Here is a 25,024-nt window from a genome sequence, read left to right as displayed (position 1 = left end):
CATTCAAGTTTACCTCGGTCTACTGAGAGAATAAGGCGTTTGACCATCTATTAAAATGAAATATTATCAATATAAAACGTTTGCCCAACCATTATTATAAGTTTTTATCGTTTGCCCACCCTTCAAAATACTGTTTAAAAATTTTTTTTCGATTGCCCACACTTAAAAAAATATCCAATTCCGTTTTACGTGGGCAAAAAAAACTAATTGGTGGGGAAACATGGGCAAAAAATGGGCAAAAAATGGGCAAACGATTCCAGCTTTTAAATTTCAAAAATTCGATTTTTCCGAACCCAGCTTCTTTGAGCTCGCTTCAGATACACAACGCTTTTTACAAATGGCTAATAAAGATAGCACATTGAATAAGGCGTTCAAAGCTATAATATTAAAAAAAAAGGATAGCTTCACTTTTAAAGTGGTACCCCATGGTATCCCTTTTCAAATTATTATAAATTCCCAAAAAAAAAAAAAAAATCCAGAGCCACACCTTGGCTCACCTTGAATAGGTGATCCCGCTGTTTACAAAATTGTTAAGTAGAAAACCGTATTGTATCAATTCACTTGGTACGGATTAATTCTGAATCTCGAGATTTGATCAAAGACATTGGAGCTACGCATCGAAGCTCGATTAAAAATCGATTTCATGTTGATATGTTGATGATGATATCTTGAAAATATATGAGGTATGACATATATGACATACATTTGGTGGATCGATATTAGCTACAGTATGCTCAAGTGACGAATGTCTTTTGTCAACCGACTCCCCTTTCCCAAAGAAAGCCACAAAAACTATTATATCATTGCAATTTATTCAGTGTCGTTTCAAATCGGTTTCCGGGAAATCCCCGCCTTAGGCGGCGATGCGGATGACGCGGTTCCGGTTGGGGGTGCTCTGGCGGAAGCGGCTGACCAGGCGCATGTTGGTGCGGCGGTTACGGCGCTGGCGGCGCTTCTGGTTCTGCTGCCTCCTGCGGCGCTGCTGCTGGCGACGCTTCTGCTGCTGGCGACGCTTCTGCTGCTGCTGCTGGCGACGGCGACGCTGCTGCTGCTGGCGGCGGCGGTACATCTGCTGCAGACGCTGACGCTGACGGCGGACGTTCACCTGGCGACGGCGGTTGGCCTGCGAGCGGGCCACCTGGTTATGCTCCTCCTCGTCGTCGTTCTGGTCATCCAGCTGGAAGCGCTGATGGTGGCCCAACTGTTGCTCTTCCTCGTCGTCGTCCTCCTGATCATCGAGCGGCTCCAATTGGCGACCGGTGCTGGTTCCAGTGGGCGAGGAGGTAGTGGGAGTGGTGGTGCTGGTCGATGTGCCGGTTGAGGTGGTGGGTCCAGTTGGCGTGGTCGTTATCGTGGAGGTGGTGGGCACGGTGGTGGTAGTGGGAGCTGCTGTAGTTGAGGAGCTGCTGCCCTTCAGGCTGTTCAGCAGATCGGTCAGCTGAGTGACGCTCAGGCGTCCTTGGGCGGCGGGCTCATCTCGCTGGCGACCGAAGATCTGGAAGTTCTGGGGCTTGGCTGCGGGTTAGATAAAAATGCGTTACATTGTTAATCCGTTTTGAAAATCCCCCTGTTTGTAAGATCACCCACCGCTGGCAAAGGCAGCCAGGCACGCCACGATCAAAAGTCCCTTCATCAAATGCATCTTGAGTTATTTATCCTGTAGCTTGGCTGAAATCTGAGTATCTCTTGGATGGCTGAGCTGCTGTGACTGACTTCTTGGGTCGAGCCGCGGCATATTTATATGTAACCATGGCCCCTACATAGCCCTATTTCCCTAGAGGTTACAACAAATGGACTTGCAAAAGAGAAGGAACATATGCAAAAATCTAAAAAAGAGATGTGAAAGCCGTGCAAAGGAGACAGAGCTAGTTGGTTTTTAGGCCTACGAAGAAAGGGCCAAGAAATAGTAAGCCTATTGGCGTTGTAACCGTTTTGCATAATGCTATAAATAATCGCGATCTGACCCGTAACCTCAGCCATCCGATCGATCGCCGCTAATCATTTGCATATAGCTCGCGAATCGACACCATTTGCATATTCATATTCGTTTCTGATTTCAGATACTCTGTCTTTAGACAGCGGTTCTTCCACCACAGGGCGAAAGTGGAGGTGAGGTGTCAATGAACCGCATAGGCAGTGACCCCCCGAGAATTCCGCGGAGAAAGACATTCGCACGTTGGGCATCGAAAGAGTCGCTGATCTTACAAGACTAAGCTTAGTTCTTAGATAAATGGTTGTCCAGTGTAGCATCTTTGGTGTCCTAAGCTGCAATTTTTCCAATAGCGCAGAAAGTCCATTTAGAACCAATACAAATTTCTTGTATCTAATCTAAGCCGGTGTATAATCATGGGGATATTAATAATCCTAGTTATCTCATATGATCCATGGTTGTATCCAGGGTTTCTTCCATAGTTTTATCCAATGGTTGTCATATAGTCTTCCCAAGACTGATCTATAGGTATTGTTGCTTAGATCCACAACTCCTGTTATTCCTCAATGATGCAATACCCTTCGCCATTTGTGTTCGTAATAATGAAAAAAAAAATGGCTTTTGTTTTGCATACAAGTTCGGTTTATTTCGGGGGTTCTGGGATCGGTTGGGGATCTGATCTGATCGGGGCAGGGATCGGGATCAGCTCCTTAGTTGCGACGTCCGCCACGACGACGACGACGCAGGAGGCGCATGAGCCGGCGGCGCTGCTGCTGGCGGTGTCTGCGCTGGCGCTCCAGCTGCTGGCGGCGGCGGCGGTTCATGTTGTTCCTCCTCTGGCGCTGGCGCTGGGCCTTGGAGCGGTTCCTGTTGCGGCGCTGGCGCTGTGAGACGCGCTTACGGCTCTGTTGGCGCTGGCGGCGCAAGCGTTGCTGGCTTCGCTTCTCGGAAACCCTCTGGCGGCGAAGGAGGGCCCTGATCCGCTGGTTGTGCTCCCGTTGGAGGCGCTGGATTCGGCGACGGTGGCGCTGTTCCTGCTGGAACTGGCGCCACTGGAGCTCCGAAGGGCGGACCACCGAGCCGGAGTCTGAGGACTGTTGCACGGCATTGTTGTTGGCTCCGGCGGACGGAGCGGCCACATAGTAGCTCTCCTCATCATCGTCATCGTCTTCGTCCTCCACGCTGTCGTCACCGTCGTCCTCTTCATCTTCGAAGGCCCGGGGCATCTCCTCATCGTCTTCCTCAACATCGTCTTGAATTACGGGGAAGGCACGGGCGGTGGTGGTGCTGTCGGTTGTGGGCGTGGTGGTGCTCGTCGAGGTGCCAGTGGACATTGTTGGTGCAGTCGGCGTGGTCGTCTCCGTAGTGGTGGTGGGCACCGTGGTGGTAGTGGGGGCAGCCGTGGTGGTCGTGGAGGTGCTCTTCAGCGAGGTCAGCTTGTTGGCTATCGACGAGGTGAAGCGGGCCTCCATCTGAGCGTCGGAGGCGCGTCCACCCAGGCGGTACACATTGCGGCGTTCGGCTGAGATAAAATATTTTAAAATTATATTGAATATTTAAGGAACGTATGAGAAAGTACTTGTGTACTGACTTTCGACTTTCTGTTACTAAAAAACAGCGAGATTTTTGAGGACTCACCCAAGGTAGTGGATGGGGCTAAGAGGGAGCAAAGGGCCACAGCCAGACTCAGTTGAAGCAGGCAATGCATTCTGCAGATGGGTTCTCCTTATCGGGATAAAGGCTTCCTTGACTGTGGATCGAGGGTTCCTAACTCACTTGTTGTCTTTGAGTTTTCACTCACAACTGACTGACAACTGATGGACCGACCCGGGATTTTATACCCACTTGGAGCTCGTACAGCTGATCGATGGCTGTCATCCGTCCCGCATCCCCATTTCCTTCCAGTTCCCACTTCTTGGCCAGCTCTATTAGCAAAAGTTCGCCCGGGGTCAAAGTGAACCGGGTCGCGGGTCAGAGGCGTACGAATTTTATGCTAATTTCCCATCTCTTTCGCCAAAACCATTCTTCTATCCATAGCCGAGTAGCCGATGATTGATTGACGTCAAGCCGAGATTGACCGCCAGTATCTGGCTTACACAGATGTTCTGGGATGGGATGTCAGTTCTCGGTTTGTTTTAGGTCACTCAGTGCTCGGCATTTCCACCCCAAAGAATGGAGTACTCAACTGAAGTCTCCAAATTTGGTTCGATCAAATTCAAACTAAATTAAAACTCGGAATTATTAATGTATAAATTGTTCGCGATTTATTGCATAGTCCGGAGACAAAATCTTTTCTTGACAACTATCCCAAAATATGTGCTCATCTATTTTTGTATATTTGCTTTCCCAAAACAATGACAAAATATAATAAGAATTCGGAATAAAATTATTTCAATATATTTATTTCCATTTTCTATATAGTATTTATATAAGAATAATTGTGTAATTATTTCGTTACTTCCTAGAACTTTTATTTTATTAATATATATATTTGGATTAGACCAAAGTATCTGTGGTTCCAATATACGACTAGCAATTTAATTTTATCTCGACTTATAAGCTCCTCATGGTTACTTTTCGGTAGTACCTATTTTGTTGGCCGAACGATAATCAAAGTTTTTCACTACGAAACCTGTACGGTTCTATAGAGATGTTTTCAAATGAGTTCCTCAACCATTTTTTATTTACATATAACATCTGATTTTCGGATCCTTAATCTTACAAAATTTGTAGATATTCAATCTAAAATCATACTTTTGTTATCATATGAGCATTAAGTGACTTATAATTAAGGTTGGGTCGAGTTAAAGAATTAACTCGAATAAAGCTGAACCATGATAGAAATAAAATCAATGATAAATGCAAATTTTTCTAGCAATAGGGGTTAGCAGTTATCTGAAAGTAAGAATGCATCGTCCTTCTATTTAAGAGAAAGCAATCTTATTTATATCACTACTAGGAAATGGTAAACAATATATGATAAATGTATAATAGCGTTATACGAGTAGTATACGAAGTTATACGGAAAACCTTTCAACTTTAGTATCAACTTAATGATGCAAACCCGTGTAGGTTTCTTTCCATATAGGTTCATTTCACATCATACATACACCACCCATAAAAAATATCAAAAAAATATTTATAATTTTTATATCACATTTTATTTGTCGCATCGTCATCAAGTGTCTAAAATTTCTTGTCGTGATCGGTAGGGGATCTTAACTATAATACTATATAGAAATGGGGCTAGGACGACCTCCGTTTCGTGTCTCAGCCCTGGAGGACGACCTGTCCGCGGCGCCTCTGGTTGCCACGCCTGCGGTTGCCGCCCTGGGGGCGGATGACGCGCACGTTGCGCCTGCGGTTGCCGCCCACTCGCCGACGCCTTTGTGCAGGGCGACGGCGGCGTCGGATATTGTTGCTGTTGATGCCCCGCCGGCGGATGTTCCTGCGTCCGTTGTTCTTGCGGCGACGAACCACCACGCGGTTGGCGCGCTCTTCCTCGATTTCATCAGCGGATGAGGCGGATCGCTCCATGAGAGCCACCACCGCGCCATCGGGAATGGCGTCTAGGGCGGCACGGGGCACCAGGAGAGCTGCCTTGCCGGTCTTCTCGTCCAGGACACTCTGACCCTCGATCTCGATAATGCCATCGGGCACCATAATAGCGCCAGCCTGGTCCCGGTTAACCATCATCTGCTTCTTGGGCAGCTCATCCTGAACCTGATCCTGCTCCTGATCCTGATCATCGTCCTGTTCGTCGTCATCGTGGTTCTGCCTGTAAGTCAGACCGCTGCGGGCAAAGTTCAGGCCCATCTGGTGCTCCAGCTCCTCGTCATCCTCCGTCTCGTCATCGTGCTGGTCCTCATCCTGTAGATCATCATCCTCCTCCTCGACAATTTCGAAGCCCTGGACGACGGCGCCGGCGTTGGCCCGACCCTTGGGAATCGACAGGAAGAGGTAGGGGTGCTGCTGCGCCCTTTGACCCTGCACCTGATTGCGCCCCTGAACATACTGAAGGCGTGGCTCGGCCAAGGCCACGGCCACAAACAGGCACAAGCCCACCACCAAGATAGCACCCAGCTTGGACATCTTGTTTTAGAGATTTCTCGACGTAAAGTGCACAGAAATTAGAGATTTACTGCCGACCGGATCCTAATTGTAAGCAAGGCCCAAACAGAACTGTACGATCTGCGGCGGCGGCATTAGGTTTTTATGCGAAAAAGTTCTGGCCAAAACTCCAGAATCCATAATCTAGAACCCATAGAAACCGAGAAGAGAGAGCCCACTCAGGCCACAAGAACATTGGGCATAATTGCGGTCGATGTCGGCATAATTTCAAGTGGCGAAATTTGTGGAAGAAATGTAGAAAATGGTGAAAAATAGAATTTGAAACGAAAGTCAGTGACCCGCCGGTGGGACAAAAGAAAGAGCGCTGAATAAATCAGCAGCCGCCGAATCAAAAAGTCGAAGATCACCAAAGGCCCAAAAAAGCGCGGCGGTCATGCTAATGACAAAACAATCAGAGACACGCACAGATCTCGGCATCCCAAGAGACCGCCGAGAAACCCGAGAAGTCAAGGGCCGATCCGAACCTATGATGGACCTGCTCTCGGAGTCAGCGACGCATGCGAAGTGGTCGCATCCCATCCCCGGCCACCGGTCATATACCCAATGTCCAATGTGGATCTCGATGGGAGGGGTGTATGGTATAGGGGGCAAATGTGTGTTCCCGCACCGCTGATTGATCGAGCCTCGTTGGGATGGTATTATGGCTTTGTCCCGTGATTAATATGCCAGCCAAGAGGCTTCTTGTGCGGGGAAATGGCCAATTCTACAGGTGAAAGACTGAAGGTTGGCTAATATTTCACATGCGAGCCCTCTGTAATTTTACTCTTTTCTTTAGTCTTGCACTAAATCTTTTTGCACGGAATTTATAATTTCTTATTTAACAATGTTCAAACATATCTTAACTCTTAGGTACAATGGAATATGACCATACATACCATCACAGTTATTAAAGTGCTTTTCCCAAGGAATTTCTCTGTTGAAAGTCAGAAAGTATGCTAATGTTTCTTTCGGAACTGATTAACAAACTTCGTTTGATCATCCTAATATTTTCTGTTGGGCTGAATAGGATTCTTATAAATGTACATTTTGCGTGAATTACTCTTTTATATGGTAGGGCTTAGATAATATAAACACTTTGCTTTGCAATTCAATAGTTATTCACAAGGCTTGGTCATACAATTTAATCAACTTTCAGTCCGATGGCTTGGAACCAGTTTTTGGGTAGCAAATGGACAATGTCTCCACAGAGGCAGAGGAACTCGTAGCCAACCACTGTAATGGTTGCGCCCAGCGTGGAAATCTTGAGCCACTTAATTTTCCAGGTGCTCCACTCCTTTCGTGCGAATCCCAGATTGAGGGCGAACCACTGGCTGCACGAGAGGATCACGAAGCCACACAAGCCCATTAGTCGGTGGGTGACGTGCAAAGCCAGGTGTGTGAAGCACACCAGGGCGAACCCACTCGCCACGGCCCCAGCGATAAGCAGGAATCCCAACAGGCCACACAATCCATGTTTGGAAACAAAGTGCGTCTCATGTGTCTTGCTCTTGGAGATGCTCTTTGAGAAAATCCCCACCAGTCCCAGCCAAAGTCCCACTATTCCCAATACCATGTGCAGAAGGTTGAGCCGGTTTTCGGAGATGAAGTCTCCTAACCACCAGGAGTGGCACACCAGCAGAGATTCACCCACGCACAGGAACAGTCCCAAAACGGCGTACAGGGCGTGCTGGCCGCTGCGGTGGTCATCCATTCCCGAGGTCTTCCTGACCACCACCACGGCTATTACGATCAGCAGGATGTGGGCCAAAAGCTCAAGGATGATTCTGTAGAGGTTCAACTCGAAAACGGCTACCAAAAGTGGCCATGCGAACTCATAGAACACCAATTTTTCAGTGTTTGCGTTCTCCTCTTGACTCATTTCCAGAGTTGAGTTTTTTTAAGCACACAGCTTTTAGATATAAAACTGATATTGCAGGCATGGCCATTCAGATTAATTTAAACTAATAATTGCTTGCAAATAATTTGGAAACAATATGAGTGTTAAAATGCAATATTTGCTTCGGTCTTTTACCATTTTTGATAGCTGCCCAGAAACTGGAACCAAAGTCAATTCTATATTCTCTAATTTCTATTCATTTCGCTTTTTGTAAATTTTTAACAGTTCGAAATTCATCGGCAAAAATTTAAAAAGATCAAAGAAGTATTTATAGAAAACAAAATAGTTTATTCACTCCAGCAATTTAGGAACTGTGCCTTTAATATATACCGATATTATATCATTTCATAAATATTCATAGTGAAATAGAATTTACAAAATGTTAGCTCATTTTGTAATACCTGCAAGAAAAGACTTTTTACTTTTCAAGTTCGAAGAGTACAGAGTTTAGTAACTGTTTTTTGATCCAGATCTGGAAATTGTTTTCTAAGTTTGTGGGGACGCATAAATTAATTTTTTTTATGGGCTTCAACTTTTAACTCTTATGAACGGTTGGGCCAAATTGGGCCATCCAAAAATTAGCATACAACTATATTGTATAGAAATTCGCTAAACGGTCTCAAATACGTTTCATAAATCCGCTAATTTGAAATCGATTTTCCCCCCAAAAAAGAAATCCACAAGCACTTGGGTCAATTTTATGCAAGCTTATTTTATTCAAGACATTCAAGAAGTCACAGTGAAATCCGCTTGGCTGCGGCTGCGGAAACTGCGTAAAATTTCTAAAATAAAAGAAACGCGAACTTAATTTCCATAAGAATGTGCCGCAGGAGAAGTTCAACGGGGTCAGGCCTCAGAAATTCATATTCAAACGAGACAACGGCACAAAGAAAGCTGCTGTCCAGTTTTGGTTTTTCAGTTTTTGGCCAACTCCGGCAGCTGGCTAATAAATTGGCATAAGTCCGAGTTATGGGCTGGGCCCAATCGAGTTGAAAGTTCATTGCCCGTTCTTTGGCTCTTCTCAGGCTTTAATTATATGGCCAAATCCGATTCGGCAGGTGCTGACCTTTGCCTGGGGGAATTTATGACCATATATCTGCACACACGCCTGAATTGGAGAATACGTATCCAAAACTCTTTCTTCGGGCTTTTCTGCTTGGCATCCAGCTTCTTTAGCCAGCTTTTTGGCCACTTGCCTGAGCGTTAACCCCGGCCTATTGTCGCTGGAAACAATTAACGATCGCCTGAATAATGCTGGAATAATGTTGTCAACTGGCCAGCTGAAGTGCTCGCATGTTGGCCTAATAGTGTCCGCTCTTTTTTTCGGCATGATTATGCAAATTTCCGCCCCGTGGCTTGGGGGCCAAAATCGAGCCAAAAGTGTTGGCAGCTTCTCATCTCATCTATCTGGGATGGATCGTTGGCTCCAGCTCCGCTTGACTTGTTAAACGTTGCCCGGGGACTTCAAGCTGGAAAAGAATTTGTGTGTATATTTTATTTACCTTAACCAAAAGTCGACTGTGCTGGCGAGAAACTCGAGTATATAATTGTCATTGTTTTTATCGACCTTTTGTTTTAAATGAAACAATAATTTTAATGCCACAACTAATGTTGTGCAAACTACATATTCTAATTGTTTAGTCTTAGACTTTTCGATCATCAGCTTTATCTAGCTTCATCGTTTCTTTTGCCCCTGATGCTTTCTTCTTTCTTTCTTGTGTAGTTATTTTGGGCTTAAAGCTCGTTAAAACAGCTATATGCGTCTGAGCCTAGAATTATCCTTACATAAGCTTCACGATGAGAAAAAACATCCTTGCGTTCAGCTTAAAGCTCTAGATCTTCTTTTAAACTCGTAGGTGAACTTTTAAGACTTCCTTAAATACTTTGAAAAGCTACGCGCTACAAAACTGCTCCGCAGGGTTGCCTTCGATTGATTATTATGCTCAGGCAACAGTATCTACGCCAAATACCGTTAATCGACCGACTAATTTGCATTTTAGGAATTATTCTGTCAGTTCTTTATGCTTGACCCCAACAGCAAATTTCTTTTGTCGCTGGGGGAATATTAATTAAGGTAAAGCCAAAAAGAGGCGTTCGAAAATGTTAGATACATATTTAAATCGGTCAAAAGCACGGGTCTCAATAACAAGCCATCGCTTTCGGGGCACCAAATCAGGTTTCTGGCCTTGCGAGGGGCAATGCTCTTAGAGATTTGAACTTTCAACTGACCGAAGAAATGATAAAAAAAATTATGTTTAGGTTTGCTAATAGTTTTCTCTCTTTTTAGCCAGCAAAACTTTAACTTTTTGGTTAGGCATTAACACACGCAAAAAAAAATGTAAAAAAAATGTATTTCTTTGTGGTTTTCACGAGGATTGAAAATCGTTTGGTTTTGGTTTTGTTTATCATATTTCTTTGTTATCTTCATTATTTTAATTCGAGCTCGTATGTGTTCGATTTTTGGAGGGCTGTTCGTTTACAAAATTATGCTGGCAGTTTTGACTGCTCCAGAGGCTGTGGGGATTCCACTTTGGGTTCCTCCTCCTTCTGGATCTCCTCCTTCTGGATCTCCTTCTTCTGGATCTCCTCCTTCTGGGGCTCCTCTTTTTGGGGCTCCTCCTTCTTAATCTCCTCTAGCTGGACTTCCTCCTTTGGAATCTTCTCCTTCTGCTCCTCCTCCTTTGGGTTCTCCTCCTTCTGCAAATCTCCCTTAGGGGCCATCTGCTCTTCGGGAATCTCCAATGACCTGCCGGTCTTCCTAAGCGCGAATCGCCTGTTTTGCGTCAGCAGATCGAAGTACGGATGGAAATCGCCGTAGGACACATAGCGGGCATCCCCGAAAGCTGGCTGCACATGTCGGGAGACTCCCGGCTCATCATCATCGCCAACCAAGATGAACTCCTGCTGCTCGGATCCGCTGGCTGCCATTTGTGGCGTAGAAGCAGCTGGCTCCGTGGCCATTATCTCCTGCTCCTGCTTCATCTCGTTGACCTCCATGGGCTTCTCCATTGCCTCCATAGCAGGGGCCTTCTCTACAATCGTTCCGGGACGAATGCGAGTGGGTAGCAGTCCAGTGGTTCCCACTCCACCAGCCTTCACGGGCTTAGCGGCAATCAGGACGGGTTGGGCGGAGATGGGCTTGATGGAGGATCCGGAAGAGGGTGAACCGGTTCTGGAGGGCGGGATCTGGGGAGGCTGGAAGATGTCCATAAGGGAGGCGTCAGCCAAAAGAGGAACCGCCGAGGCGGTCAGCTGGGGGCGCTTCTTCTTCTGGCCACCCGAGCTAGCACCACCGCGCACCGGACTAATGGCGCTCTGCGGAATATTCAGAATGAGGGGCTGCGCTTGGATGCCCTCGGCCAGGGAAACGACTGATTGCTGGTCGGGCGGTGAGAGGCCCAGCTGGCTCCAGGGAATGGTGATGTACTGGGTGGGACGACCCTGACGCCTAACCGGCACCGTTAGTGGGGGCTGTGGGAATGCACCGTTGATGGGAACCCTTTGTTTCTTCGTCTGACCCTGGACATAAGCGTAGGGATAGGGAGAGTTCAGGCCCAGCAGCTCAGGAGCCACGTAAACGGTCTGTCCATTGCGGTTTACCAGGAGCGTAGTCTGCTGGGGCCGACGGGTCTTTGAAGAGCCCGAGGATGACGAAGAGGGTCCACGGCGCAGCGTGGTAGCCAGTTCTCCGGGCGTCTGACCTCGGGTGAACTGCCTGATCTGACTGATGATGCTCTGCTGACCGCGCTGGATGAAGTTGGGCTGGTTTTGGCTGCGCCGAGTCGACGAGGAGCTGGAGCCAAAGATCGGTTCCGGTTGGAAGTCCTGCTCCTGGCTGTCGTCCTCCTGGACCTGCTCTTCCTCCTCCTCATCGTCGTTCTCGTTCTCGTCATCCTCCAACTCCTCCTCATCCTGCGACTCCTCAACCACTGGCTGAACTGGCTTCTTCTGAACCTTGGGCTTCTTGTTCTGGGTCACCGATTGGCGGCGCTTCTGGCTGACCACCTGCTCCTCTTGCTGGAACTTCCTGCGCTGATTTTGGATCTGCACCTGGGTCTGTTTGCGCTTGGGCTTTTGCTGAGGACGCAGCTCTAGGGAATCGTCATCCTCGAATTGCTCCAGGCTTTGCTCGTCCTCATCGTCGTCGAACTCCTCATCGAATCGGTTGCCCTGGAAGTAATCGTCCTCGTAATAGTCGTCCTCGAAGGAGTCCAGTCGGTTATTGAAGCGGTTAGGTCGCTGGCGACGCCTGTTGTTGTTCAGGTTTCCTCCATTGAGGTTTCCATTGCCATTGCGGTTGCCATTACGGTTGCCATTCCTTTGGGGACGCTGCTGCACTCGCACCACGATGTCTGGGCGCTGGGTGGTCGTGGAAGTGGTGGTGCTGGTGCTCGTGGTGGACTCCCTCACGGGGGTTTCCACCAAACCGGGCAACTGCTGTCCTGCAGCCGCCAGGCGATCGTTGAACCAACCGGAAACGGAACCGGCAAGCGTCGAGAAGGAGGAGCCAAGCTGCTGAGCGGGATTCATGCCGAAGAGCCAGGTTCCCGGGGAGGCTGGGGCACTGGAGCCCGGTGTGGCCGGTGCCTGTTTGCCCTGGATCTCCTCTAGGGAGGCCTGGCGTGGCTTGAAGGCGATCAGTGGGTGGATGATAAAGTCAGCCACCGTATGGGGCTGTGGGGCAATCTGCGCGGACTTCTCCTGAGCCTCCACCACCATTGGGGCTTCCTGGACAACGGGCGGCTTCTCCGTGGGAGTTTTGGGAGCCATCGGTGCATCCTCTGCGCCACCCGCACAAAAATCATAGAAACAAAAAATGCACAAATAAACAAAACACACGGCACATGAAAAAAAAGAGAAACACAGGTAGTAATTAATGGAAATTCTGGTGGTTAGGGGGAGACATTGGATCCGTGGGCCTACCAATCAGCGCCATGTCGGCGATGGGCGACTCCGTTGACTGCTCCACCTCCGGAGCCTCGGTCACGGCGGAAACGGAAGCCATCTGGCCGAAGGCCATCAGCAGGCACATGCCCACCACCACGAACTTGGTCATGGTTTTTCGGGGATTTTCTTCGGGTTTCTACTTTCACGCACGCACTGGGATTCTCGACTTGTATCGCTCTGGTTCTTAATCAAGCTCCCGATTTCTGGGGGTCCACAGACAGAGGTTTCGTTTGCCGAACTGTTGGGGGAGCATCGCGACCCGAGCTTTTTATGTGCCGTCTACAAACGGTTTTGGCCAAAAGCCCATGTTCTGCCAAAAAGAGCGCGCGATCCGGAGAGAGAGCGCCATTCGGAATGGCAAAGCTCTCTCCATTTTTTTGCCTCTGCCACTGGGGGCTGTAAATCAGTTTGCGGTTTGTTGACCGTTGGCCAAAAGAGATCGGGTCGCAGGTCGCGATGCTAAACGGTTCGAAATATTTTCTGAAAACTAGTTCGGGTGTAGAGTCGTTAATATTATGGTTTAAGTGACCACGCCTGGAGGGAACTTTGGTTTGACTTACTTGTTAGGAAATTCAATACTCTGGAAAATAAGACACACGAATAGGTTATCCATCCAACTTAATACAGTTCATTAAGTTTAAGAAAGAAAACAAGTTGTTAATAAAAGTTATTTTTTAGACCGTGTTAATAGATTAGTAAAAAGTTGATAACTGCTTAGGTAGGATAAACAGGATTTTTTCAAATAGATTACAATACCATTGTCTTGTAAGGCAAAAGAACCATTTGCCTGATTGATCAATCGGATTTCCTGATTGCTATCATTTTGTACACGTGCATAAATTAGTAATGAATATCGAGAGATATTGATTGATTGCAAGTCAAGTGTTGAATTCCCAGAATTCACTAGTAATTTCCGCTCTGCGATTTCTTTTCATCGAATGTGGATCAGTGTGCTAATTTTGGGAACCTTTCTTAGCCGCGGTCCAAAAATAGAACTTTCCCTACAACAGTAACTTTCCAAATATGTTGACCCCGCAAATGATTGGCTGAGATGAGCTGACCCCGCCATGGGGGCAACTTTCTTCGCCATATAGCTAGAAACCACACTTTGCTAATGAGTATTTACGATCTTTTTATGCATTTCCATTAGCATCAAATAACTTGGCTCGGATCTCTTTTTCTCGCCCAGCCCTTCAAACTTATGAATACATTGCCTTCTTTTTCGCATAATTTGGTTATTAAAACATTTGTTTATGTCGCCCATAATGGGCGGCAAATATGTTTTCCTTTTTTGCCCAGTCCGCCCTCGTCATTAGAAAGAACTGCCAACGGTAGCTGTGGAAAATTTAAATAATTGCAGCGGCAATAACATAAATTAGATAAACCATCGGAGAGGCTGGCAAAAAACATGGAGCTCGAAAAAATACAGCACATAAATTAATCATACCACCCGTGGTCAGTGGCCCGAATTCGGAATTAGGTAGGGCTGAGGAAATCGATTGGTCTCCGGTTCCAGCCATTATTGAAGGCATTCAATAAATATTTAGTATTATCGCTGTACCGCTCTGTGGAAATTATTGTTCTTTAAAAATGTTTTGCAAGCCAAAAATATTTGAAGAAAAATGCAAAAGCGATTGCAATTAATTTTAATTTTAAATGCAAGTAATTCTGATAGATTTAGTTGTTTACGATCTTACAATATTTTGCAGGCGAACTGTGACTTAAAACTTCTTTATAGCAAAACTCTTTTGACCAATCCATCTACTTTACAGCCAATTTTTAGGCGCATTTTAAATGCTTTTTTAAGGCTTTGATTTGCATGGATCCTAAACAAAAGGAAGTTTATCGATTTTAATTAGCCAACAATAGAAGAACACAAAAAAGAGAGCAGACACTCATAAATCCCATAAAACCATAATCCGTCTTGTTATTATTTCGCGCAGCTTACCGCCTATAGTTCGATAGGTTAGCCACTTAATCTCTTTCACTAAGTTGAGCCTGCTTTTAATGCGGAGAAAAGAATAAATTTCGCACTATGGACTCGATCCACTTGATTGATTTAAATGCCCGTTCCTCGATCCGAATGAGGAACACATGCTGGCCAAAGCGTAGCTTTGTATATGCTATATGCGGCAAATGAATGTGGCCCAAATAAGCCTCGAACTCTGACATCTGCGGGGAAGAACAGTGGGAAGTGGGACCTCGCCCACTTCGGACAGTGACAAATGGAAGCGGTTTGACTTATTGAAAATCTCACTTTTGACCTCAAAACTGGCTCAAGAATTCGCCAGACGGTTTTGTATTTTTCCGTATTTCTCCAGGCGACCCAAAATGCAAATTTCTCGATTTTGGTAAGAGTCAACTGCAACTGGAAATGGAAATGTAGCCACCAGAAGTCAACGTTCTGCGATCTCTGGGATGTAAGGGGTTTTTGGTTCTCTGTTTTTCGGTTTTCTATTACTGGTTTTTGTGCATAAATCAGTCGACGGACATTTGCATAGTTTAATAATTTGCCAATCGTCCAAATCCCCACCAATTTCGCTACATTTTACTTTTTTTCTGCTGCCTGGCCACCAAATTTCTTTTGTTTTTCGTGTGATTTTTATGTGTCTACGCTGTTTTGCCTGCTTTTCGCCGGCCAGGTGAATGTTCCTCCCCTGTATAAAATGTCTTTGCCGGGCACTTGATGGACCATTTAATAGAGGCCCTCGTCCAGCGACAGACCCAAGTCCAAGTCCACATCCAATCCAAGTCCACAAGAAGATCCCATATCCCATCATTATGGCAATTAAGTTGGTAGCCCTTTTGACCATCGGTCTGGCAATCTTTGCCGCGTGCGAAGGTGAGTTGGTGATTTAGGAGACGAAAAGCGAAAAAGAATCTTTGAGGAACTATGTTCGCTTTTCCAATATCCATCAGTGCCATACATTCTCTTCGGAATCATAATTAAGTGGCGGTTATTAATTAAAAAATAGCTTTCAAAGTTTTTGAGAAACAACCAATTTGGATAGTTCTTTGTTCATAATGACAGACTTTTGGTGAAGTGCATTGACTTTTTTTGAGTATATGTTCTTAAAGGCTAAACTAGTTGGTCAGGGCGAATGTAAACCATGTCTGCCAACCCCATTTCCTTACCCCATGTCTTTGTATCCCATTAGCCCGCCATGTGAGCGGACACCATCGCAGGCAGCATTTTGAGCAGCGTGCCCTCATTGCGAAACCCCACAGTGGTCCCCAGAGTCGAGTCTTCCCCGGAGCCGTGGCCATCAAGAAGCTGGTTCTGCTGAAGTTCAAGAAGATCGTGCCCATCTCCCTGATCCTGCTGAAGTCAAGCAACGAGAACGAGGCCGAGCTGGTGCCCGTCTACCCCACCGATCAGATTCCCGAGAACGTGCAGTTCATCCCGACTCCCAATGGAATTTCCGGTCACAAGGATGTTCAGGCCATCGCCATTCCTGCCGAGCTGCACGACCAGCTGCAGATCAACGGTCTGTCCAACCTGGAGAACATCGAGGCTCTGCTGCAGAGCAGCTCCATCTCGGCTGCCGACAATGAGGGCGAGGCCCCCGTGGGCAACAGCATTGCCGTAGCCCAGCCCGAGGATGTGGTGCTGGAGCAGCCAGAGAACGATGAGGATCAGCTGTTGGACGGAGCCGCTCCGGTCGCCGCTCCTGTAGCCGCCGCTCCCGCCCTGCGCCGCCTCTCCGCCGACGAGCTGCTTCGCTCCGGCGTGCGCAACTCTGCCCAGCAGCAGCAGACCAGCGTGGAGGAGATCCCCCTGCTTCTGTACTCCGCCAACGAGGGCTCCTCCTCCGCTGGCCACTCCGCCGGAAACGCGGGACGCCGCTTTGTGGCCGCCGCTCCAGCTCAGCGCCGTCGCCAGCAGTTCTACAACTAGGATCCTTTAATTTATACAAGCAACCTATCCCACTTCCACATTCCTCCTCTCGATGGCTGTCACACGGGCTTCACTGTACTAGGTGTACTTACACTACCACTGGCTATTCTACATTTTTTTTTTAGACTGAACTGAATATAAATTAACGTTATGAGCGAAATGACAAAAGGAGCGACTTGTGCTTCCGGGTGGCGAAGGGTCTCCAGTGGGCCTCAGGGTAAAAAGGCTACACTTGGATAAATTGGGGGTCAAAAGAAAAGCGAGTTTCTGTGTGCTGTCTTCTTGGCCAAGAACCTTCAAAAGAAAAGCTTACTTGATGGTTAACCAAAATTTTTTACAACAAAGCACTGGATTTAAAGGGGCCAATTAATCTATGTTTTATGTTTATAAACATTTCAATATCCTTCCCTTTTTTGAGTGTCGTCGAGTGGGTGGGCAGGTCCTTGTTTGGGGCGCTGCTTATCAGGCGACTGCAGTTATCAGGCCTTTGTGCTCGGGCTTTGTGCCGCTGACGTGACAAGTCCTGTCTGTGTCTCGTCCTCGTCCTCGACTTCATCCTCATCCTCAGTTTCAGTCTCAGTGTCAGTTTCGGTTTCGGTGTCCCGATCCCAGTCCAAATCGCAGTCCCAAAGAGTCCTCGTGTGGCAGCCTGCCAGCAATTTTGAGCCAACAAACAAAGCAGCCACAAAACACATGGCACAAATTTTGCTTAGGCGCAAAAGTCAACGGCACAAGAGGCCCAAAGAAAGGCAGCCGCACAACAAAAGCGCCACAAAGATGGGACACGTTAACCTGCCATTCTAATGTGGAACCACGAATAGAGAATGTCCTTAAACACATGCCAAAAAATGAATCACTGAGGCGCGGAAATAAACCTGCCGGAAATAGGAAACTAAAACATATATGCTATGAAATCCTATAGTTTGGCTACCAAAATTTGAAATCTAATGAGAATACAATTCCATCCCGAATTCAATTTCATATGAAACAACTGTAATTTGAGAACTTTTCAGATGTAGCAGGGTATCAAAACTTTATTTCTAGGGGAGTGCATTTACCTATACACCCCGCACGCCGCCCCTTTGCCCAGTCGTGTGTCTTATTTGCCGCATTTTTGACAGGATTCCCCCAAGCAACAAAGCCCCATCCCACGGAGATTATGCAAGCGCTTTCCGAATTAGCCAGGCGCAAAACAAACAAAACAAAGGACCTTATGGGCCAGACATACGGTAAAAATATTGCCACATTCAGCAGGCCTTCCGCTTTAAACTTTAGAAAGGCACTGTTTTCTGTTTTTCTGTTTATAGAAGTCAAACGTGAAATCTTGATTTTCTCGATATGTAAAATGGCAAATTTCCGAGAATATTCCACTGCTGCTGTATAAGCAATTAATCTCATTACTTGAAATCCCTAGAAGTACAGAAATGAATGTTTTCTTTTGATTACTCGAGCATACTTTTGCGGCTTTTAAAATTTGTCCGTTCGGGGGAAATTCATATCATCATTATACTTAAATGATCTTCAAATGTTTATTTGGGTACGAAAATTCTTGCTAAATGTGTAATATCGTGGGCTTCGTTTTTTGTATTTAATCAGGTTTTATTGTCGAAAAAAAAAATACTTAAAAATAAAAGTTTCGTGCGATGAGCACGTAACTATGGTTGGGTCTGCTTGTTTCACCGGCCATAGTAGGGTGGTGGCACATAGATGGTGACCTTCTTGCCGTCGCTCCCGCTGCTGCTGTCGTTGTAAAGCCGCCCACAGGGCGGAGGTCCGTAGTACGTGAAGGTGCAGACTGTGCAGCAGTTGATGGGCGTGGCCACCACCATCACGGTCGTCTTCTTGTTGGGATAGCTCGGTGGGTAGGGGTAGGGCACGGGTGGCGGCGGCGGTGGAGGTGGCAGGGGTCGCACTGGTGGCGCGTAGGGTGGTCTGACCGGGGCACAGCAAGTTTGTGGAGGAGGTGGTGGTGGAGGCGGTGGTGGTGGATACGAGGGATCCACCACGTAGGTTTCGCAGCAGGTCTGCTTCTGGAAGGCCTCCAAGGTGCAGGGTGAGACGCAGGAGTTGAAAAGTCCGCTGATCCAGTCGGAGATCAAGCTGAAGGTGCGTCCCTGACGCTGGGTACTATCGTACGGTCCGAACTCATCCACCGAAGTATTCAGCGGTGTCCTACCCACTTCCAAATCCCGGCCAGAGCTATTGTCATTGTCAGGCTGCAGATCTTCGAGGCGGGACGACGTGCGATTGAAGTACACATACTCAAAGTTTTCGTTGGTCGAGGTGCTCCTGGATGAAGTTCCGTTCTGGGTGCGTGGCTGCCAGCGCTGTAAGCGAATCTTTTGCTGGGCACGTTGGCGAACTGGAGAGATTTAAATAGACACGGGCAAATATTAGAGGTGCTCGTCAATTGGACCACCAATTTGTGTCAATATCAATGTGCTATTATAACCTTCCGAACGATGGTGAAACAAGTACACATATAATACGTGAAAGTGATCGTTATTTGGGGTGTGCCAGACAGTCGTTCCGCGATTTACAGTGCTCAATTGTGGGATTTAAATTAACAAAATGCATTTTTATTATTGTGCTTTTCGTGGGGTGACAAAAAAAAGTAGGGTGAGTCTTTAGAAAATTAAAGTCTAAAACTAACGTCCGAAGAATCCGAATCCGTCGTAGCCACCAAAGGCATTGCTGTTCGCATTGGCACCGCCGCCGCCGAAGCCACCGAATCCACCATTGGCACCGGCATTTGCTCCAGCACCGCCGCCGCCGCTATTGGCACCGGAATCGGCGCCAGCACCGCCTCCAAATCCGCCAGCATTGGCTCCTGCGCCCGCACCACCTGGTCCTCCGCCCGCATTCGCGTTCGCATTCGCATTGGCCGACTGTCCATTGCCGGCGGTGGCGGTGGCACTGCTGGAGGCCGAGTTGCTGATGAATCCTCCGGGCCCCTGCTGGCTGCTCGTCTGCGCATTCGTCTGGGCGGAGGCGTCTCCCTGGCCTTTGTTGCCCTGGAAGATGCTCTGACTGTTCGCATCGCTGGTCGCATCCTGGCGATTGCCATCCCTCACCACCTGCGAGTTCGTGTTGGCCGTGTTCGTCGCGGAGCCAAACTTGTTGTTGTTCGTGGAGGTGGATCCGCTGTTCGAGTCATAGGTGTCGCGGTTGCCCTGCTGTGTGTGCTGGGTGTTCGCATTCGCGCTGGAGGCCTGCTGCTCGCCCGGCCGGAAGTTGAGCGCCTGGCTTTGCGAGTTCTGGTCACTCTGGAAGCCACCGTTCGCCGTTTGGCCCTGATGGGTGTTTGTGTTGGCCGAGCTCACCTGGCCACTGCTGCCGTCCTGGGCCAAATTGGAGCTGATGGAACTGCTGCCCGTGTTGCCGGGACTGGCGTGGTTATTGGTCGAGGCCTGCTGGTTGAATCCGGGTCCACCTTGGGCATTAGCATGGCCATGCGCCTGGTTCTTGTGGCCCTTCTTCTTGTGTTGCTGGCGTTCGGGCTCATAGAACTCCTGCTCGAAGCCAGGTCCTCCGAAACCAGGGCCTCCAAAGCCAGGTCTTCCAAACCCAGGTCCTCCGCCGAATTCTGAGAATATTAAGATTTTTAGCCATACAGTTTCAGTATGATCGTGACCATGTTGACTCACCCCCTCCAAACTCACCTCCTCCAAATCCTGGTCCACCGAAGCCCGGCCTGCCGAACTGCCTCCTCGGCCTTTCCAAGGGACTTAAGACAGGGCCGAAACCAACTCCAGGATACCCGAAGGGGACGAACTGGGCCTTCCGCTTGGGCCGCCTATTCTGGCGCAACACTGGCTGGAAGGGACCACCGAAACTCTGGCCATTGGTGGCCGCATTGCCGCCGAAGCCGCCGGTGCTGGCCGAGGTCTGTCCCCTTCGCGCCTTGCCGAAGGCATTCGAGTTGGCGCGCGTATCGGTGACGGTGACGCCGCCGAAGTGCTGGGTGTTCGACTGGGAGTTGCTGTTCGATCCAGCCCGGGCCCCCTTGCCGTTGGCATTAACCTGGGCCTGCGACAGGGTGTTCGAGTTTGCCACGTTGCGGTCCAGGTCCAGGTTGAGCAGACCCAAGCCCAGGCGAAGGTCTCCGTCGGCGCCGCGCTGCAGTCCGAAGCCATTCTGGAGATTCTGGGGCGACAGCGAGGCTCCGAGTCCCACGTTTCCGATGCGGAACTGATCGGCAATGCCCTGCGACACCTGCCCATTGGCATTCGTCCTGGACCTGGTCAGGGTGTTGCCCAACTGCAGGCCGCCCAGGTCCACATCCCTCGTCTGGGCCTGGTTCTTGGTCACCACCCGCTGGCCATTCTGCTTGGTAACCGCTCTCGAATTGGACAGACCCTGGGTGTACTCAAGGTTGTTGCCAAAGTCCACCTGGCGCTCGTAGGCATTCGTGTTCGCCTTGGAAACGGATCCCTGCCGCTGGCGGAGCTGTTGTGGCTGTTGGTAATAAACCAAAGGTTGTTGTTGGTAAGCCTGTGGTTGGCGATACACCTGCGGTTGCAACTGCGGTTGGCGGTATACCTGTTGGAACTGCGGCTGCTGGTAGGCGAACTGTGGCTGGAATCCAAAGCCGCCGAACTGCGCCTCAGCTAAAAAAAACATAGAGTTTATGTACTTAAAATAATGAATCCAGTTTGACTTTTTTGTAACACGGTGCGTATAAGTAATATTTATTGTTCATACGCCGGGTTGTCCCAACATGTGGTAATCGGTTTTGGATTTCCTGCGATTGTCGGGCATTTCAACGTTTTGCTTGCAACTAAAGCGAGCGTAAAAAAGTGGCAACAAACATCAGTGGAAAGTTACGCAAGTTGCTCTGACAGCAGTCAAAAGTAAACAAAATTCCCCCAATGCCATGCATTTATAATCTTCTCGCAAAACTTGTTCCACACATTTTATTTTATTATACTTCTCGGGTATTGTTCGTTTTTATATTTGTTAGATTGCACAGAAACGAAGGAGATGGCTGGCTGCCGAAAAGAGATGAAAGTGTGGATGATCTCTAACTGGTTTCTGGTGTTTATCTCAACGATAATTTATTGTTTATTTCGCAGATATCCAGCAACAGGTATTGTCGGTAACGAGTGGGGAACTTGTTCACCAAATGTTTTGAAATGTTTATCAAAAGGTTGCCCATTTCGATCGATCTAATATAATATATATGCAACCTTAAGGATTTCAGTCGCAAATATCTACTTTCATGTGCTGATGTGGATATGTATGTACAATCCGCTGATTGCCAATAATGCGACTTAAAAGGCGGTTATAACATGAATAAGCCTTTAGTCCCCTTCTGCCGCTCCATCCATACATCCATCCATCTCTTTCGTCCCCATATTCCTATCTCTTTCTCCTTTTGTGAACACATTGCTCTGTTTTTCTGTTTCTTTTGACAATGCAACGCACGTAGGCGCAAAATCCAGCGATAATTTTGCAATTATTGCTGTAATAACAAAGGCACTGAGTATGTGTGCTTGTGTGCGTGTGTGCGTGGGGTATATATCCTGTCATTATCCTGTCTATGCCCGATTCCCGCCGCCATGGCGTATTCCAAAAATATTTACCTTGCGGTTGACAAACTGCCAGCCAGCACACAATTAATCCAACAAATGCGTGTCGCATCCTGGCTCCGTATCCCTACTCCGTTCGCCGTTCCCTTTGTGCTCCTGCCTCCGGTGCTCGTGTATTCCGTACTTTTCGTACTTTCCCGCACTCTGAAAATCCGTATTCCGTTGCCGTACACTCGCTATCTCGCTCGCACCGCAACCGGGTGGCTAATTTTCCGTTGCCGTTGCGAAAACAGCGCACGCAATGAGCGCCTTTTTGGCAGCTGGGCGACTTTTATTGTCTCTCCGCCGTGTTTTTTGCGGTGTCGTTGTTCAGTTTGTTGTTCCGCCAGTTCTGCTCCGTAGCTCTTCTCTTAGTGCACTGAAAAAAAAACAGCTTACATTTACTTCCTCAATCCATGGAAGGCTTGACAGCCTTTCAATTTATCGTTTTATATTGACTTCACAACCATGTATACACGTTTCACATTCAACACTCTTGTATATTAGCGCTTAAACAAACAATAGATTTATAAAAACTTTCTTTCCGTGTACCTCCAAGATTTTTTCTTGTTTTTTTTTTTTTTAACGCGTTTTTGGAGAGCGCGATGGAAGTTGTTGGACGTTGGACGTTTCGTTTCGTTCTAAGCCCGTTGCCGGTTTGTTAATCGGGCTTTAAACTAATCAATAATTAACGCCCGACTTGACGCCCAACCGTCAATATGCCTATTGTTCGATGCGACAGACCCCCGAAAAAAGAAAAAAAAAAAAACAAAATTCACGTTTAACTCGTTTTAGAGGGGGAACAATAAACAAACACTGATCATCACTTCGCGCCGTTGAATTTTTTCCTGTTTCGATCACAAGTTCGAATGGGCTATCATTTCAAAGGGGTTCCCGCATCGTTAGATATTTTCTCTTTCGCGGGGGATTTTTGCCACGGGGAGAAAGGCTAACTGATTATCCAGGCATATATTTGAATACCTTAAGTTCAATCTTCAAAATCTTCAATCGAACGGAGAAAGCCAAGCGGTGAAATGCGGTCTAGATAAGAGATAATTTAAGCCAGACCATCTGTTGATCTAGCAGGCATACACATATAATACAAATATCTTCAGGAACAATGTTTAGAACATTTTTGAAATATTTCCAAAAAATTCTACATTTTATTGTTTTACATAATAGTTAGATATTTTACTTCGAATGAATTTTGTGTCTAATTTAAAATTTATACAAAAAAAAAAGTATTAAGTGCTTAAGAAAAAGAGTTCTGCCCAATTCGTGTTTGTACAAATCTCACTCAACCATCTAACAATTAAAACCTTTATTGCAGAAGACGACTTATTAAATCTTCTGAATGACTCTTAATTTTTCTGGGTAAATCCCATCAACGACCTTAGCACAAGTGTGGGGATTCATATGAATGCGCATAGTTTCGGTTTTGATTTCCGCTGAGCATCTGCGACTTCATGGTCAGGTTTTGAACTTCAAATGAACGCGCTGTAGGTCAATTGGACTTGGGCGCCAAGTTTGCCACTTTTGCCGCCCCTCGTACCCCTTTCTCGGACATGTGCCACCCCCGTTTCGGCCACTTGTATCCCCCCTAAGCCGCCGCCCCCGCATAATAAAAAAAAAAACAGCAGCCTCTACATGTGGTCAGCAAACAGGCAAACAAAAAACCCGTCTTATCTCGTAACTCTTTTTTTTATTTGTTGATGATTTCTTTTATTGACAAAAGTTTTTAGCGATTTTTCGTGTAGAAGGGGTTAGAAAAAAACCCGTCCTAAGAACAACGTGTGCGAGTGTGTGGAATAAATTTGAGCCAGCAGGTTCCTACTAATGAACTTATGGATGCTTATATCAGTTTTGGGCGTTCCTCTTCCCTTTGTGAATAAATTGAGTTGCTAATGACAAACAAGTCAATGGGATTTACAAATGGTACATGTGTATATTTTTTAAACAATTAAATAATCATCAGTTTCGAACAGTTTCAACAATTTCATTTTGCTGGCACAATAGTTTCAGATATTTGAATTTAAAACTAAAATATATATACGCTATAGACTGCGCTGTCTGATGTTCCGTTTGCAAATCAAAAATTACACTGCAAGAAACCAGCGAACGGTAAAAACAACGAGGTCATAGTAAATTGGGTCAGCACTCACACACACACCGCACACAACTTTCCCCGGAGGGAAAGAGAAACAACGAGTATGTGAGTGGGGGGAAGCGAGAGAGGACTAAACTTCAGTTCGGTGTTCGATATAAAAAATTGGTTTTTATTGTTATTTCATTTCTAGCGTTTATCGGTCTGGCGGCATCTTTACGCTGACGATTCCCCCACATAGCCCCCTCCCTTTCGGACTGAGTGCCCCCTCTCTTTCTGGTCAGCGTTCTGCCTTGAACGCGTGAAATGGAGTAGAAAAATTGTTTTTCTATCAAAGGCAAAATATCGCAGCAAACTCTCAAGCCCCCCGAAAGTACCCGTTCCAATTATTTTGTTTTTTCCCCCAGCCCCCATATTTACCCCTCTTTTTCTATCAATTTAATGCCCACAACTTTTCTGGACACGCGGCTTTAACTTTTTGTAACTTTTTTTTTTTTTTTTGATTTTATTTTTGGTTTGGTCTCGGGTTTCTGGTTACGGCTTCCATTTCCCGATGTTCTTGATGCCA

General features: G+C 47.1%; 7 protein-coding genes across 9 annotated transcripts; 1 reads left to right on the top strand and 6 right to left on the bottom strand.

Moving 5' to 3' along the window:
* Window positions 1–793: 793 nt before the first annotated feature.
* Window positions 794–1,693, bottom strand: LOC6616212 (myotubularin-related protein DDB_G0290005). Its single transcript, XM_002040541.2, has 2 exons — window positions 1,588–1,693; window positions 794–1,515 (listed from the first exon to the last, which is right to left on the bottom strand). Exons 1-2 carry the CDS (start codon window positions 1,640–1,642, stop codon window positions 854–856), a joined length of 717 nt encoding a protein of 238 aa, XP_002040577.1. The 5' UTR covers window positions 1,643–1,693; the 3' UTR covers window positions 794–853.
* Window positions 1,694–2,549: 856 nt separating this feature from the next.
* Window positions 2,550–3,711, bottom strand: LOC6616211 (mitogen-activated protein kinase kinase kinase kinase 4). Its single transcript, XM_002040540.2, has 2 exons — window positions 3,569–3,711; window positions 2,550–3,452 (listed from the first exon to the last, which is right to left on the bottom strand). The coding sequence occupies exons 1-2, from the start codon at window positions 3,636–3,638 to the stop codon at window positions 2,641–2,643; spliced, it is 882 nt and encodes a 293-aa protein (XP_002040576.1). The 5' UTR covers window positions 3,639–3,711; the 3' UTR covers window positions 2,550–2,640.
* Window positions 3,712–5,068: 1,357 nt separating this feature from the next.
* On the bottom strand, window positions 5,069–6,110 carry LOC6616210 (histone-lysine N-methyltransferase SETD1B). Its single transcript, XM_002040539.2, has one exon. It carries the CDS (start codon window positions 6,020–6,022, stop codon window positions 5,201–5,203), a length of 822 nt encoding a protein of 273 aa, XP_002040575.1. The 5' UTR covers window positions 6,023–6,110; the 3' UTR covers window positions 5,069–5,200.
* Window positions 6,111–7,022: 912 nt separating this feature from the next.
* LOC6616209 lies at window positions 7,023–7,932 on the bottom strand. The gene has a single exon (XM_002040538.2). The coding sequence runs from the start codon at window positions 7,917–7,919 to the stop codon at window positions 7,182–7,184; it is 738 nt and encodes a 245-aa protein (XP_002040574.1). The 5' UTR covers window positions 7,920–7,932; the 3' UTR covers window positions 7,023–7,181.
* A 2,395-nt stretch (window positions 7,933–10,327) lies between these two features.
* On the bottom strand, window positions 10,328–13,109 carry LOC6616208 (RNA polymerase II degradation factor 1). Its single transcript, XM_032725923.1, has 2 exons — window positions 12,861–13,109; window positions 10,328–12,718 (listed from the first exon to the last, which is right to left on the bottom strand). The coding sequence occupies exons 1-2, from the start codon at window positions 12,991–12,993 to the stop codon at window positions 10,422–10,424; spliced, it is 2,430 nt and encodes an 809-aa protein (XP_032581814.1). The 5' UTR covers window positions 12,994–13,109; the 3' UTR covers window positions 10,328–10,421.
* Window positions 13,110–15,586: 2,477 nt separating this feature from the next.
* LOC6616207 lies at window positions 15,587–16,950 on the top strand. The gene is made up of 2 exons (XM_002040536.2): window positions 15,587–15,726; window positions 16,043–16,950. The coding sequence occupies exons 1-2, from the start codon at window positions 15,666–15,668 to the stop codon at window positions 16,780–16,782; spliced, it is 801 nt and encodes a 266-aa protein (XP_002040572.1). The 5' UTR covers window positions 15,587–15,665; the 3' UTR covers window positions 16,783–16,950.
* Window positions 16,951–19,339: 2,389 nt separating this feature from the next.
* On the bottom strand, window positions 19,340–22,969 carry LOC6616206 (uncharacterized transmembrane protein DDB_G0289901). Of its 3 annotated transcripts, XM_032725336.1 has the most exons (5): window positions 22,905–22,967; window positions 22,368–22,731; window positions 21,325–21,392; window positions 20,430–21,240; window positions 19,340–20,368 (listed from the first exon to the last, which is right to left on the bottom strand). In XM_032725336.1, exons 2-5 carry the CDS (start codon window positions 22,423–22,425, stop codon window positions 19,431–19,433), a joined length of 1,875 nt encoding a protein of 624 aa, XP_032581227.1. In that variant the 5' UTR covers window positions 22,426–22,731; window positions 22,905–22,967; the 3' UTR covers window positions 19,340–19,430. The 3 variants fall into 3 exon arrangements, with proteins under 3 accessions (XP_032581227.1, XP_032581225.1, XP_032581226.1); XM_032725334.1 differs by having other exon boundaries at window positions 20,430–21,392; window positions 22,905–22,969; XM_032725335.1 differs by having other exon boundaries at window positions 20,445–21,392; window positions 22,905–22,968.
* Between the last annotated feature and the right edge of the window lie 2,055 nt (window positions 22,970–25,024).

The sequence above is a fragment of the Drosophila sechellia genome, chromosome X (assembly GCF_004382195.2).
Source record: "Drosophila sechellia strain sech25 chromosome X, ASM438219v1, whole genome shotgun sequence".
Lineage (NCBI taxonomy): Eukaryota > Metazoa > Arthropoda > Insecta > Diptera > Drosophilidae > Drosophila > Drosophila sechellia.
Note: the sequence above shows the minus strand (reverse complement) of the source record. Positions and strands in the feature narration are given on the sequence as shown.

Bases quoted from the DNA above. Each gene is read 5' to 3' on its own strand.
- LOC6616212 (XM_002040541.2), bottom strand. From the start codon at position 1,642: ATGCATTTGATGAAGGGACTTTTGATCGTGGCGTGCCTGGCTGCCTTT. The intron at 1,516-1,587 runs GTGGGTGATCTT...TCTAACCCGCAG, and splicing joins CCTGGCTGCCTTTGCCAGCG to CCAAGCCCCAGAACTTCCAG.
- LOC6616211 (XM_002040540.2), bottom strand. From the start codon at position 3,638: ATGCATTGCCTGCTTCAACTGAGTCTGGCTGTGGCCCTTTGCTCCCTC. The intron at 3,453-3,568 runs GTGAGTCCTCAA...ATTTTATCTCAG, and splicing joins AGCCCCATCCACTACCTTGG to CCGAACGCCGCAATGTGTAC.
- LOC6616210 (XM_002040539.2), bottom strand. From the start codon at position 6,022: ATGTCCAAGCTGGGTGCTATCTTGGTGGTGGGCTTGTGCCTGTTTGTG.
- LOC6616209 (XM_002040538.2), bottom strand. From the start codon at position 7,919: ATGAGTCAAGAGGAGAACGCAAACACTGAAAAATTGGTGTTCTATGAG.
- LOC6616208 (XM_032725923.1), bottom strand. From the start codon at position 12,993: ATGACCAAGTTCGTGGTGGTGGGCATGTGCCTGCTGATGGCCTTCGGC. The intron at 12,719-12,860 runs GTAGGCCCACGG...CGGGTGGCGCAG, and splicing joins CGCCGACATGGCGCTGATTG to AGGATGCACCGATGGCTCCC.
- LOC6616207 (XM_002040536.2), top strand. From the start codon at position 15,666: ATGGCAATTAAGTTGGTAGCCCTTTTGACCATCGGTCTGGCAATCTTT. The intron at 15,727-16,042 runs GTGAGTTGGTGA...GTATCCCATTAG, and splicing joins AATCTTTGCCGCGTGCGAAG to CCCGCCATGTGAGCGGACAC.
- LOC6616206 (XM_032725334.1), bottom strand. From the start codon at position 22,425: ATGCGACACGCATTTGTTGGATTAATTGTGTGCTGGCTGGCAGTTTGT. The intron at 21,393-22,367 runs GTAAATATTTTT...TGTTTTTTTTAG, and splicing joins GGCAGTTTGTCAACCGCAAG to CTGAGGCGCAGTTCGGCGGC. The intron at 20,369-20,429 runs GTGAGTCAACAT...TAATATTCTCAG, and splicing joins AGGAGGTGAGTTTGGAGGGG to AATTCGGCGGAGGACCTGGG.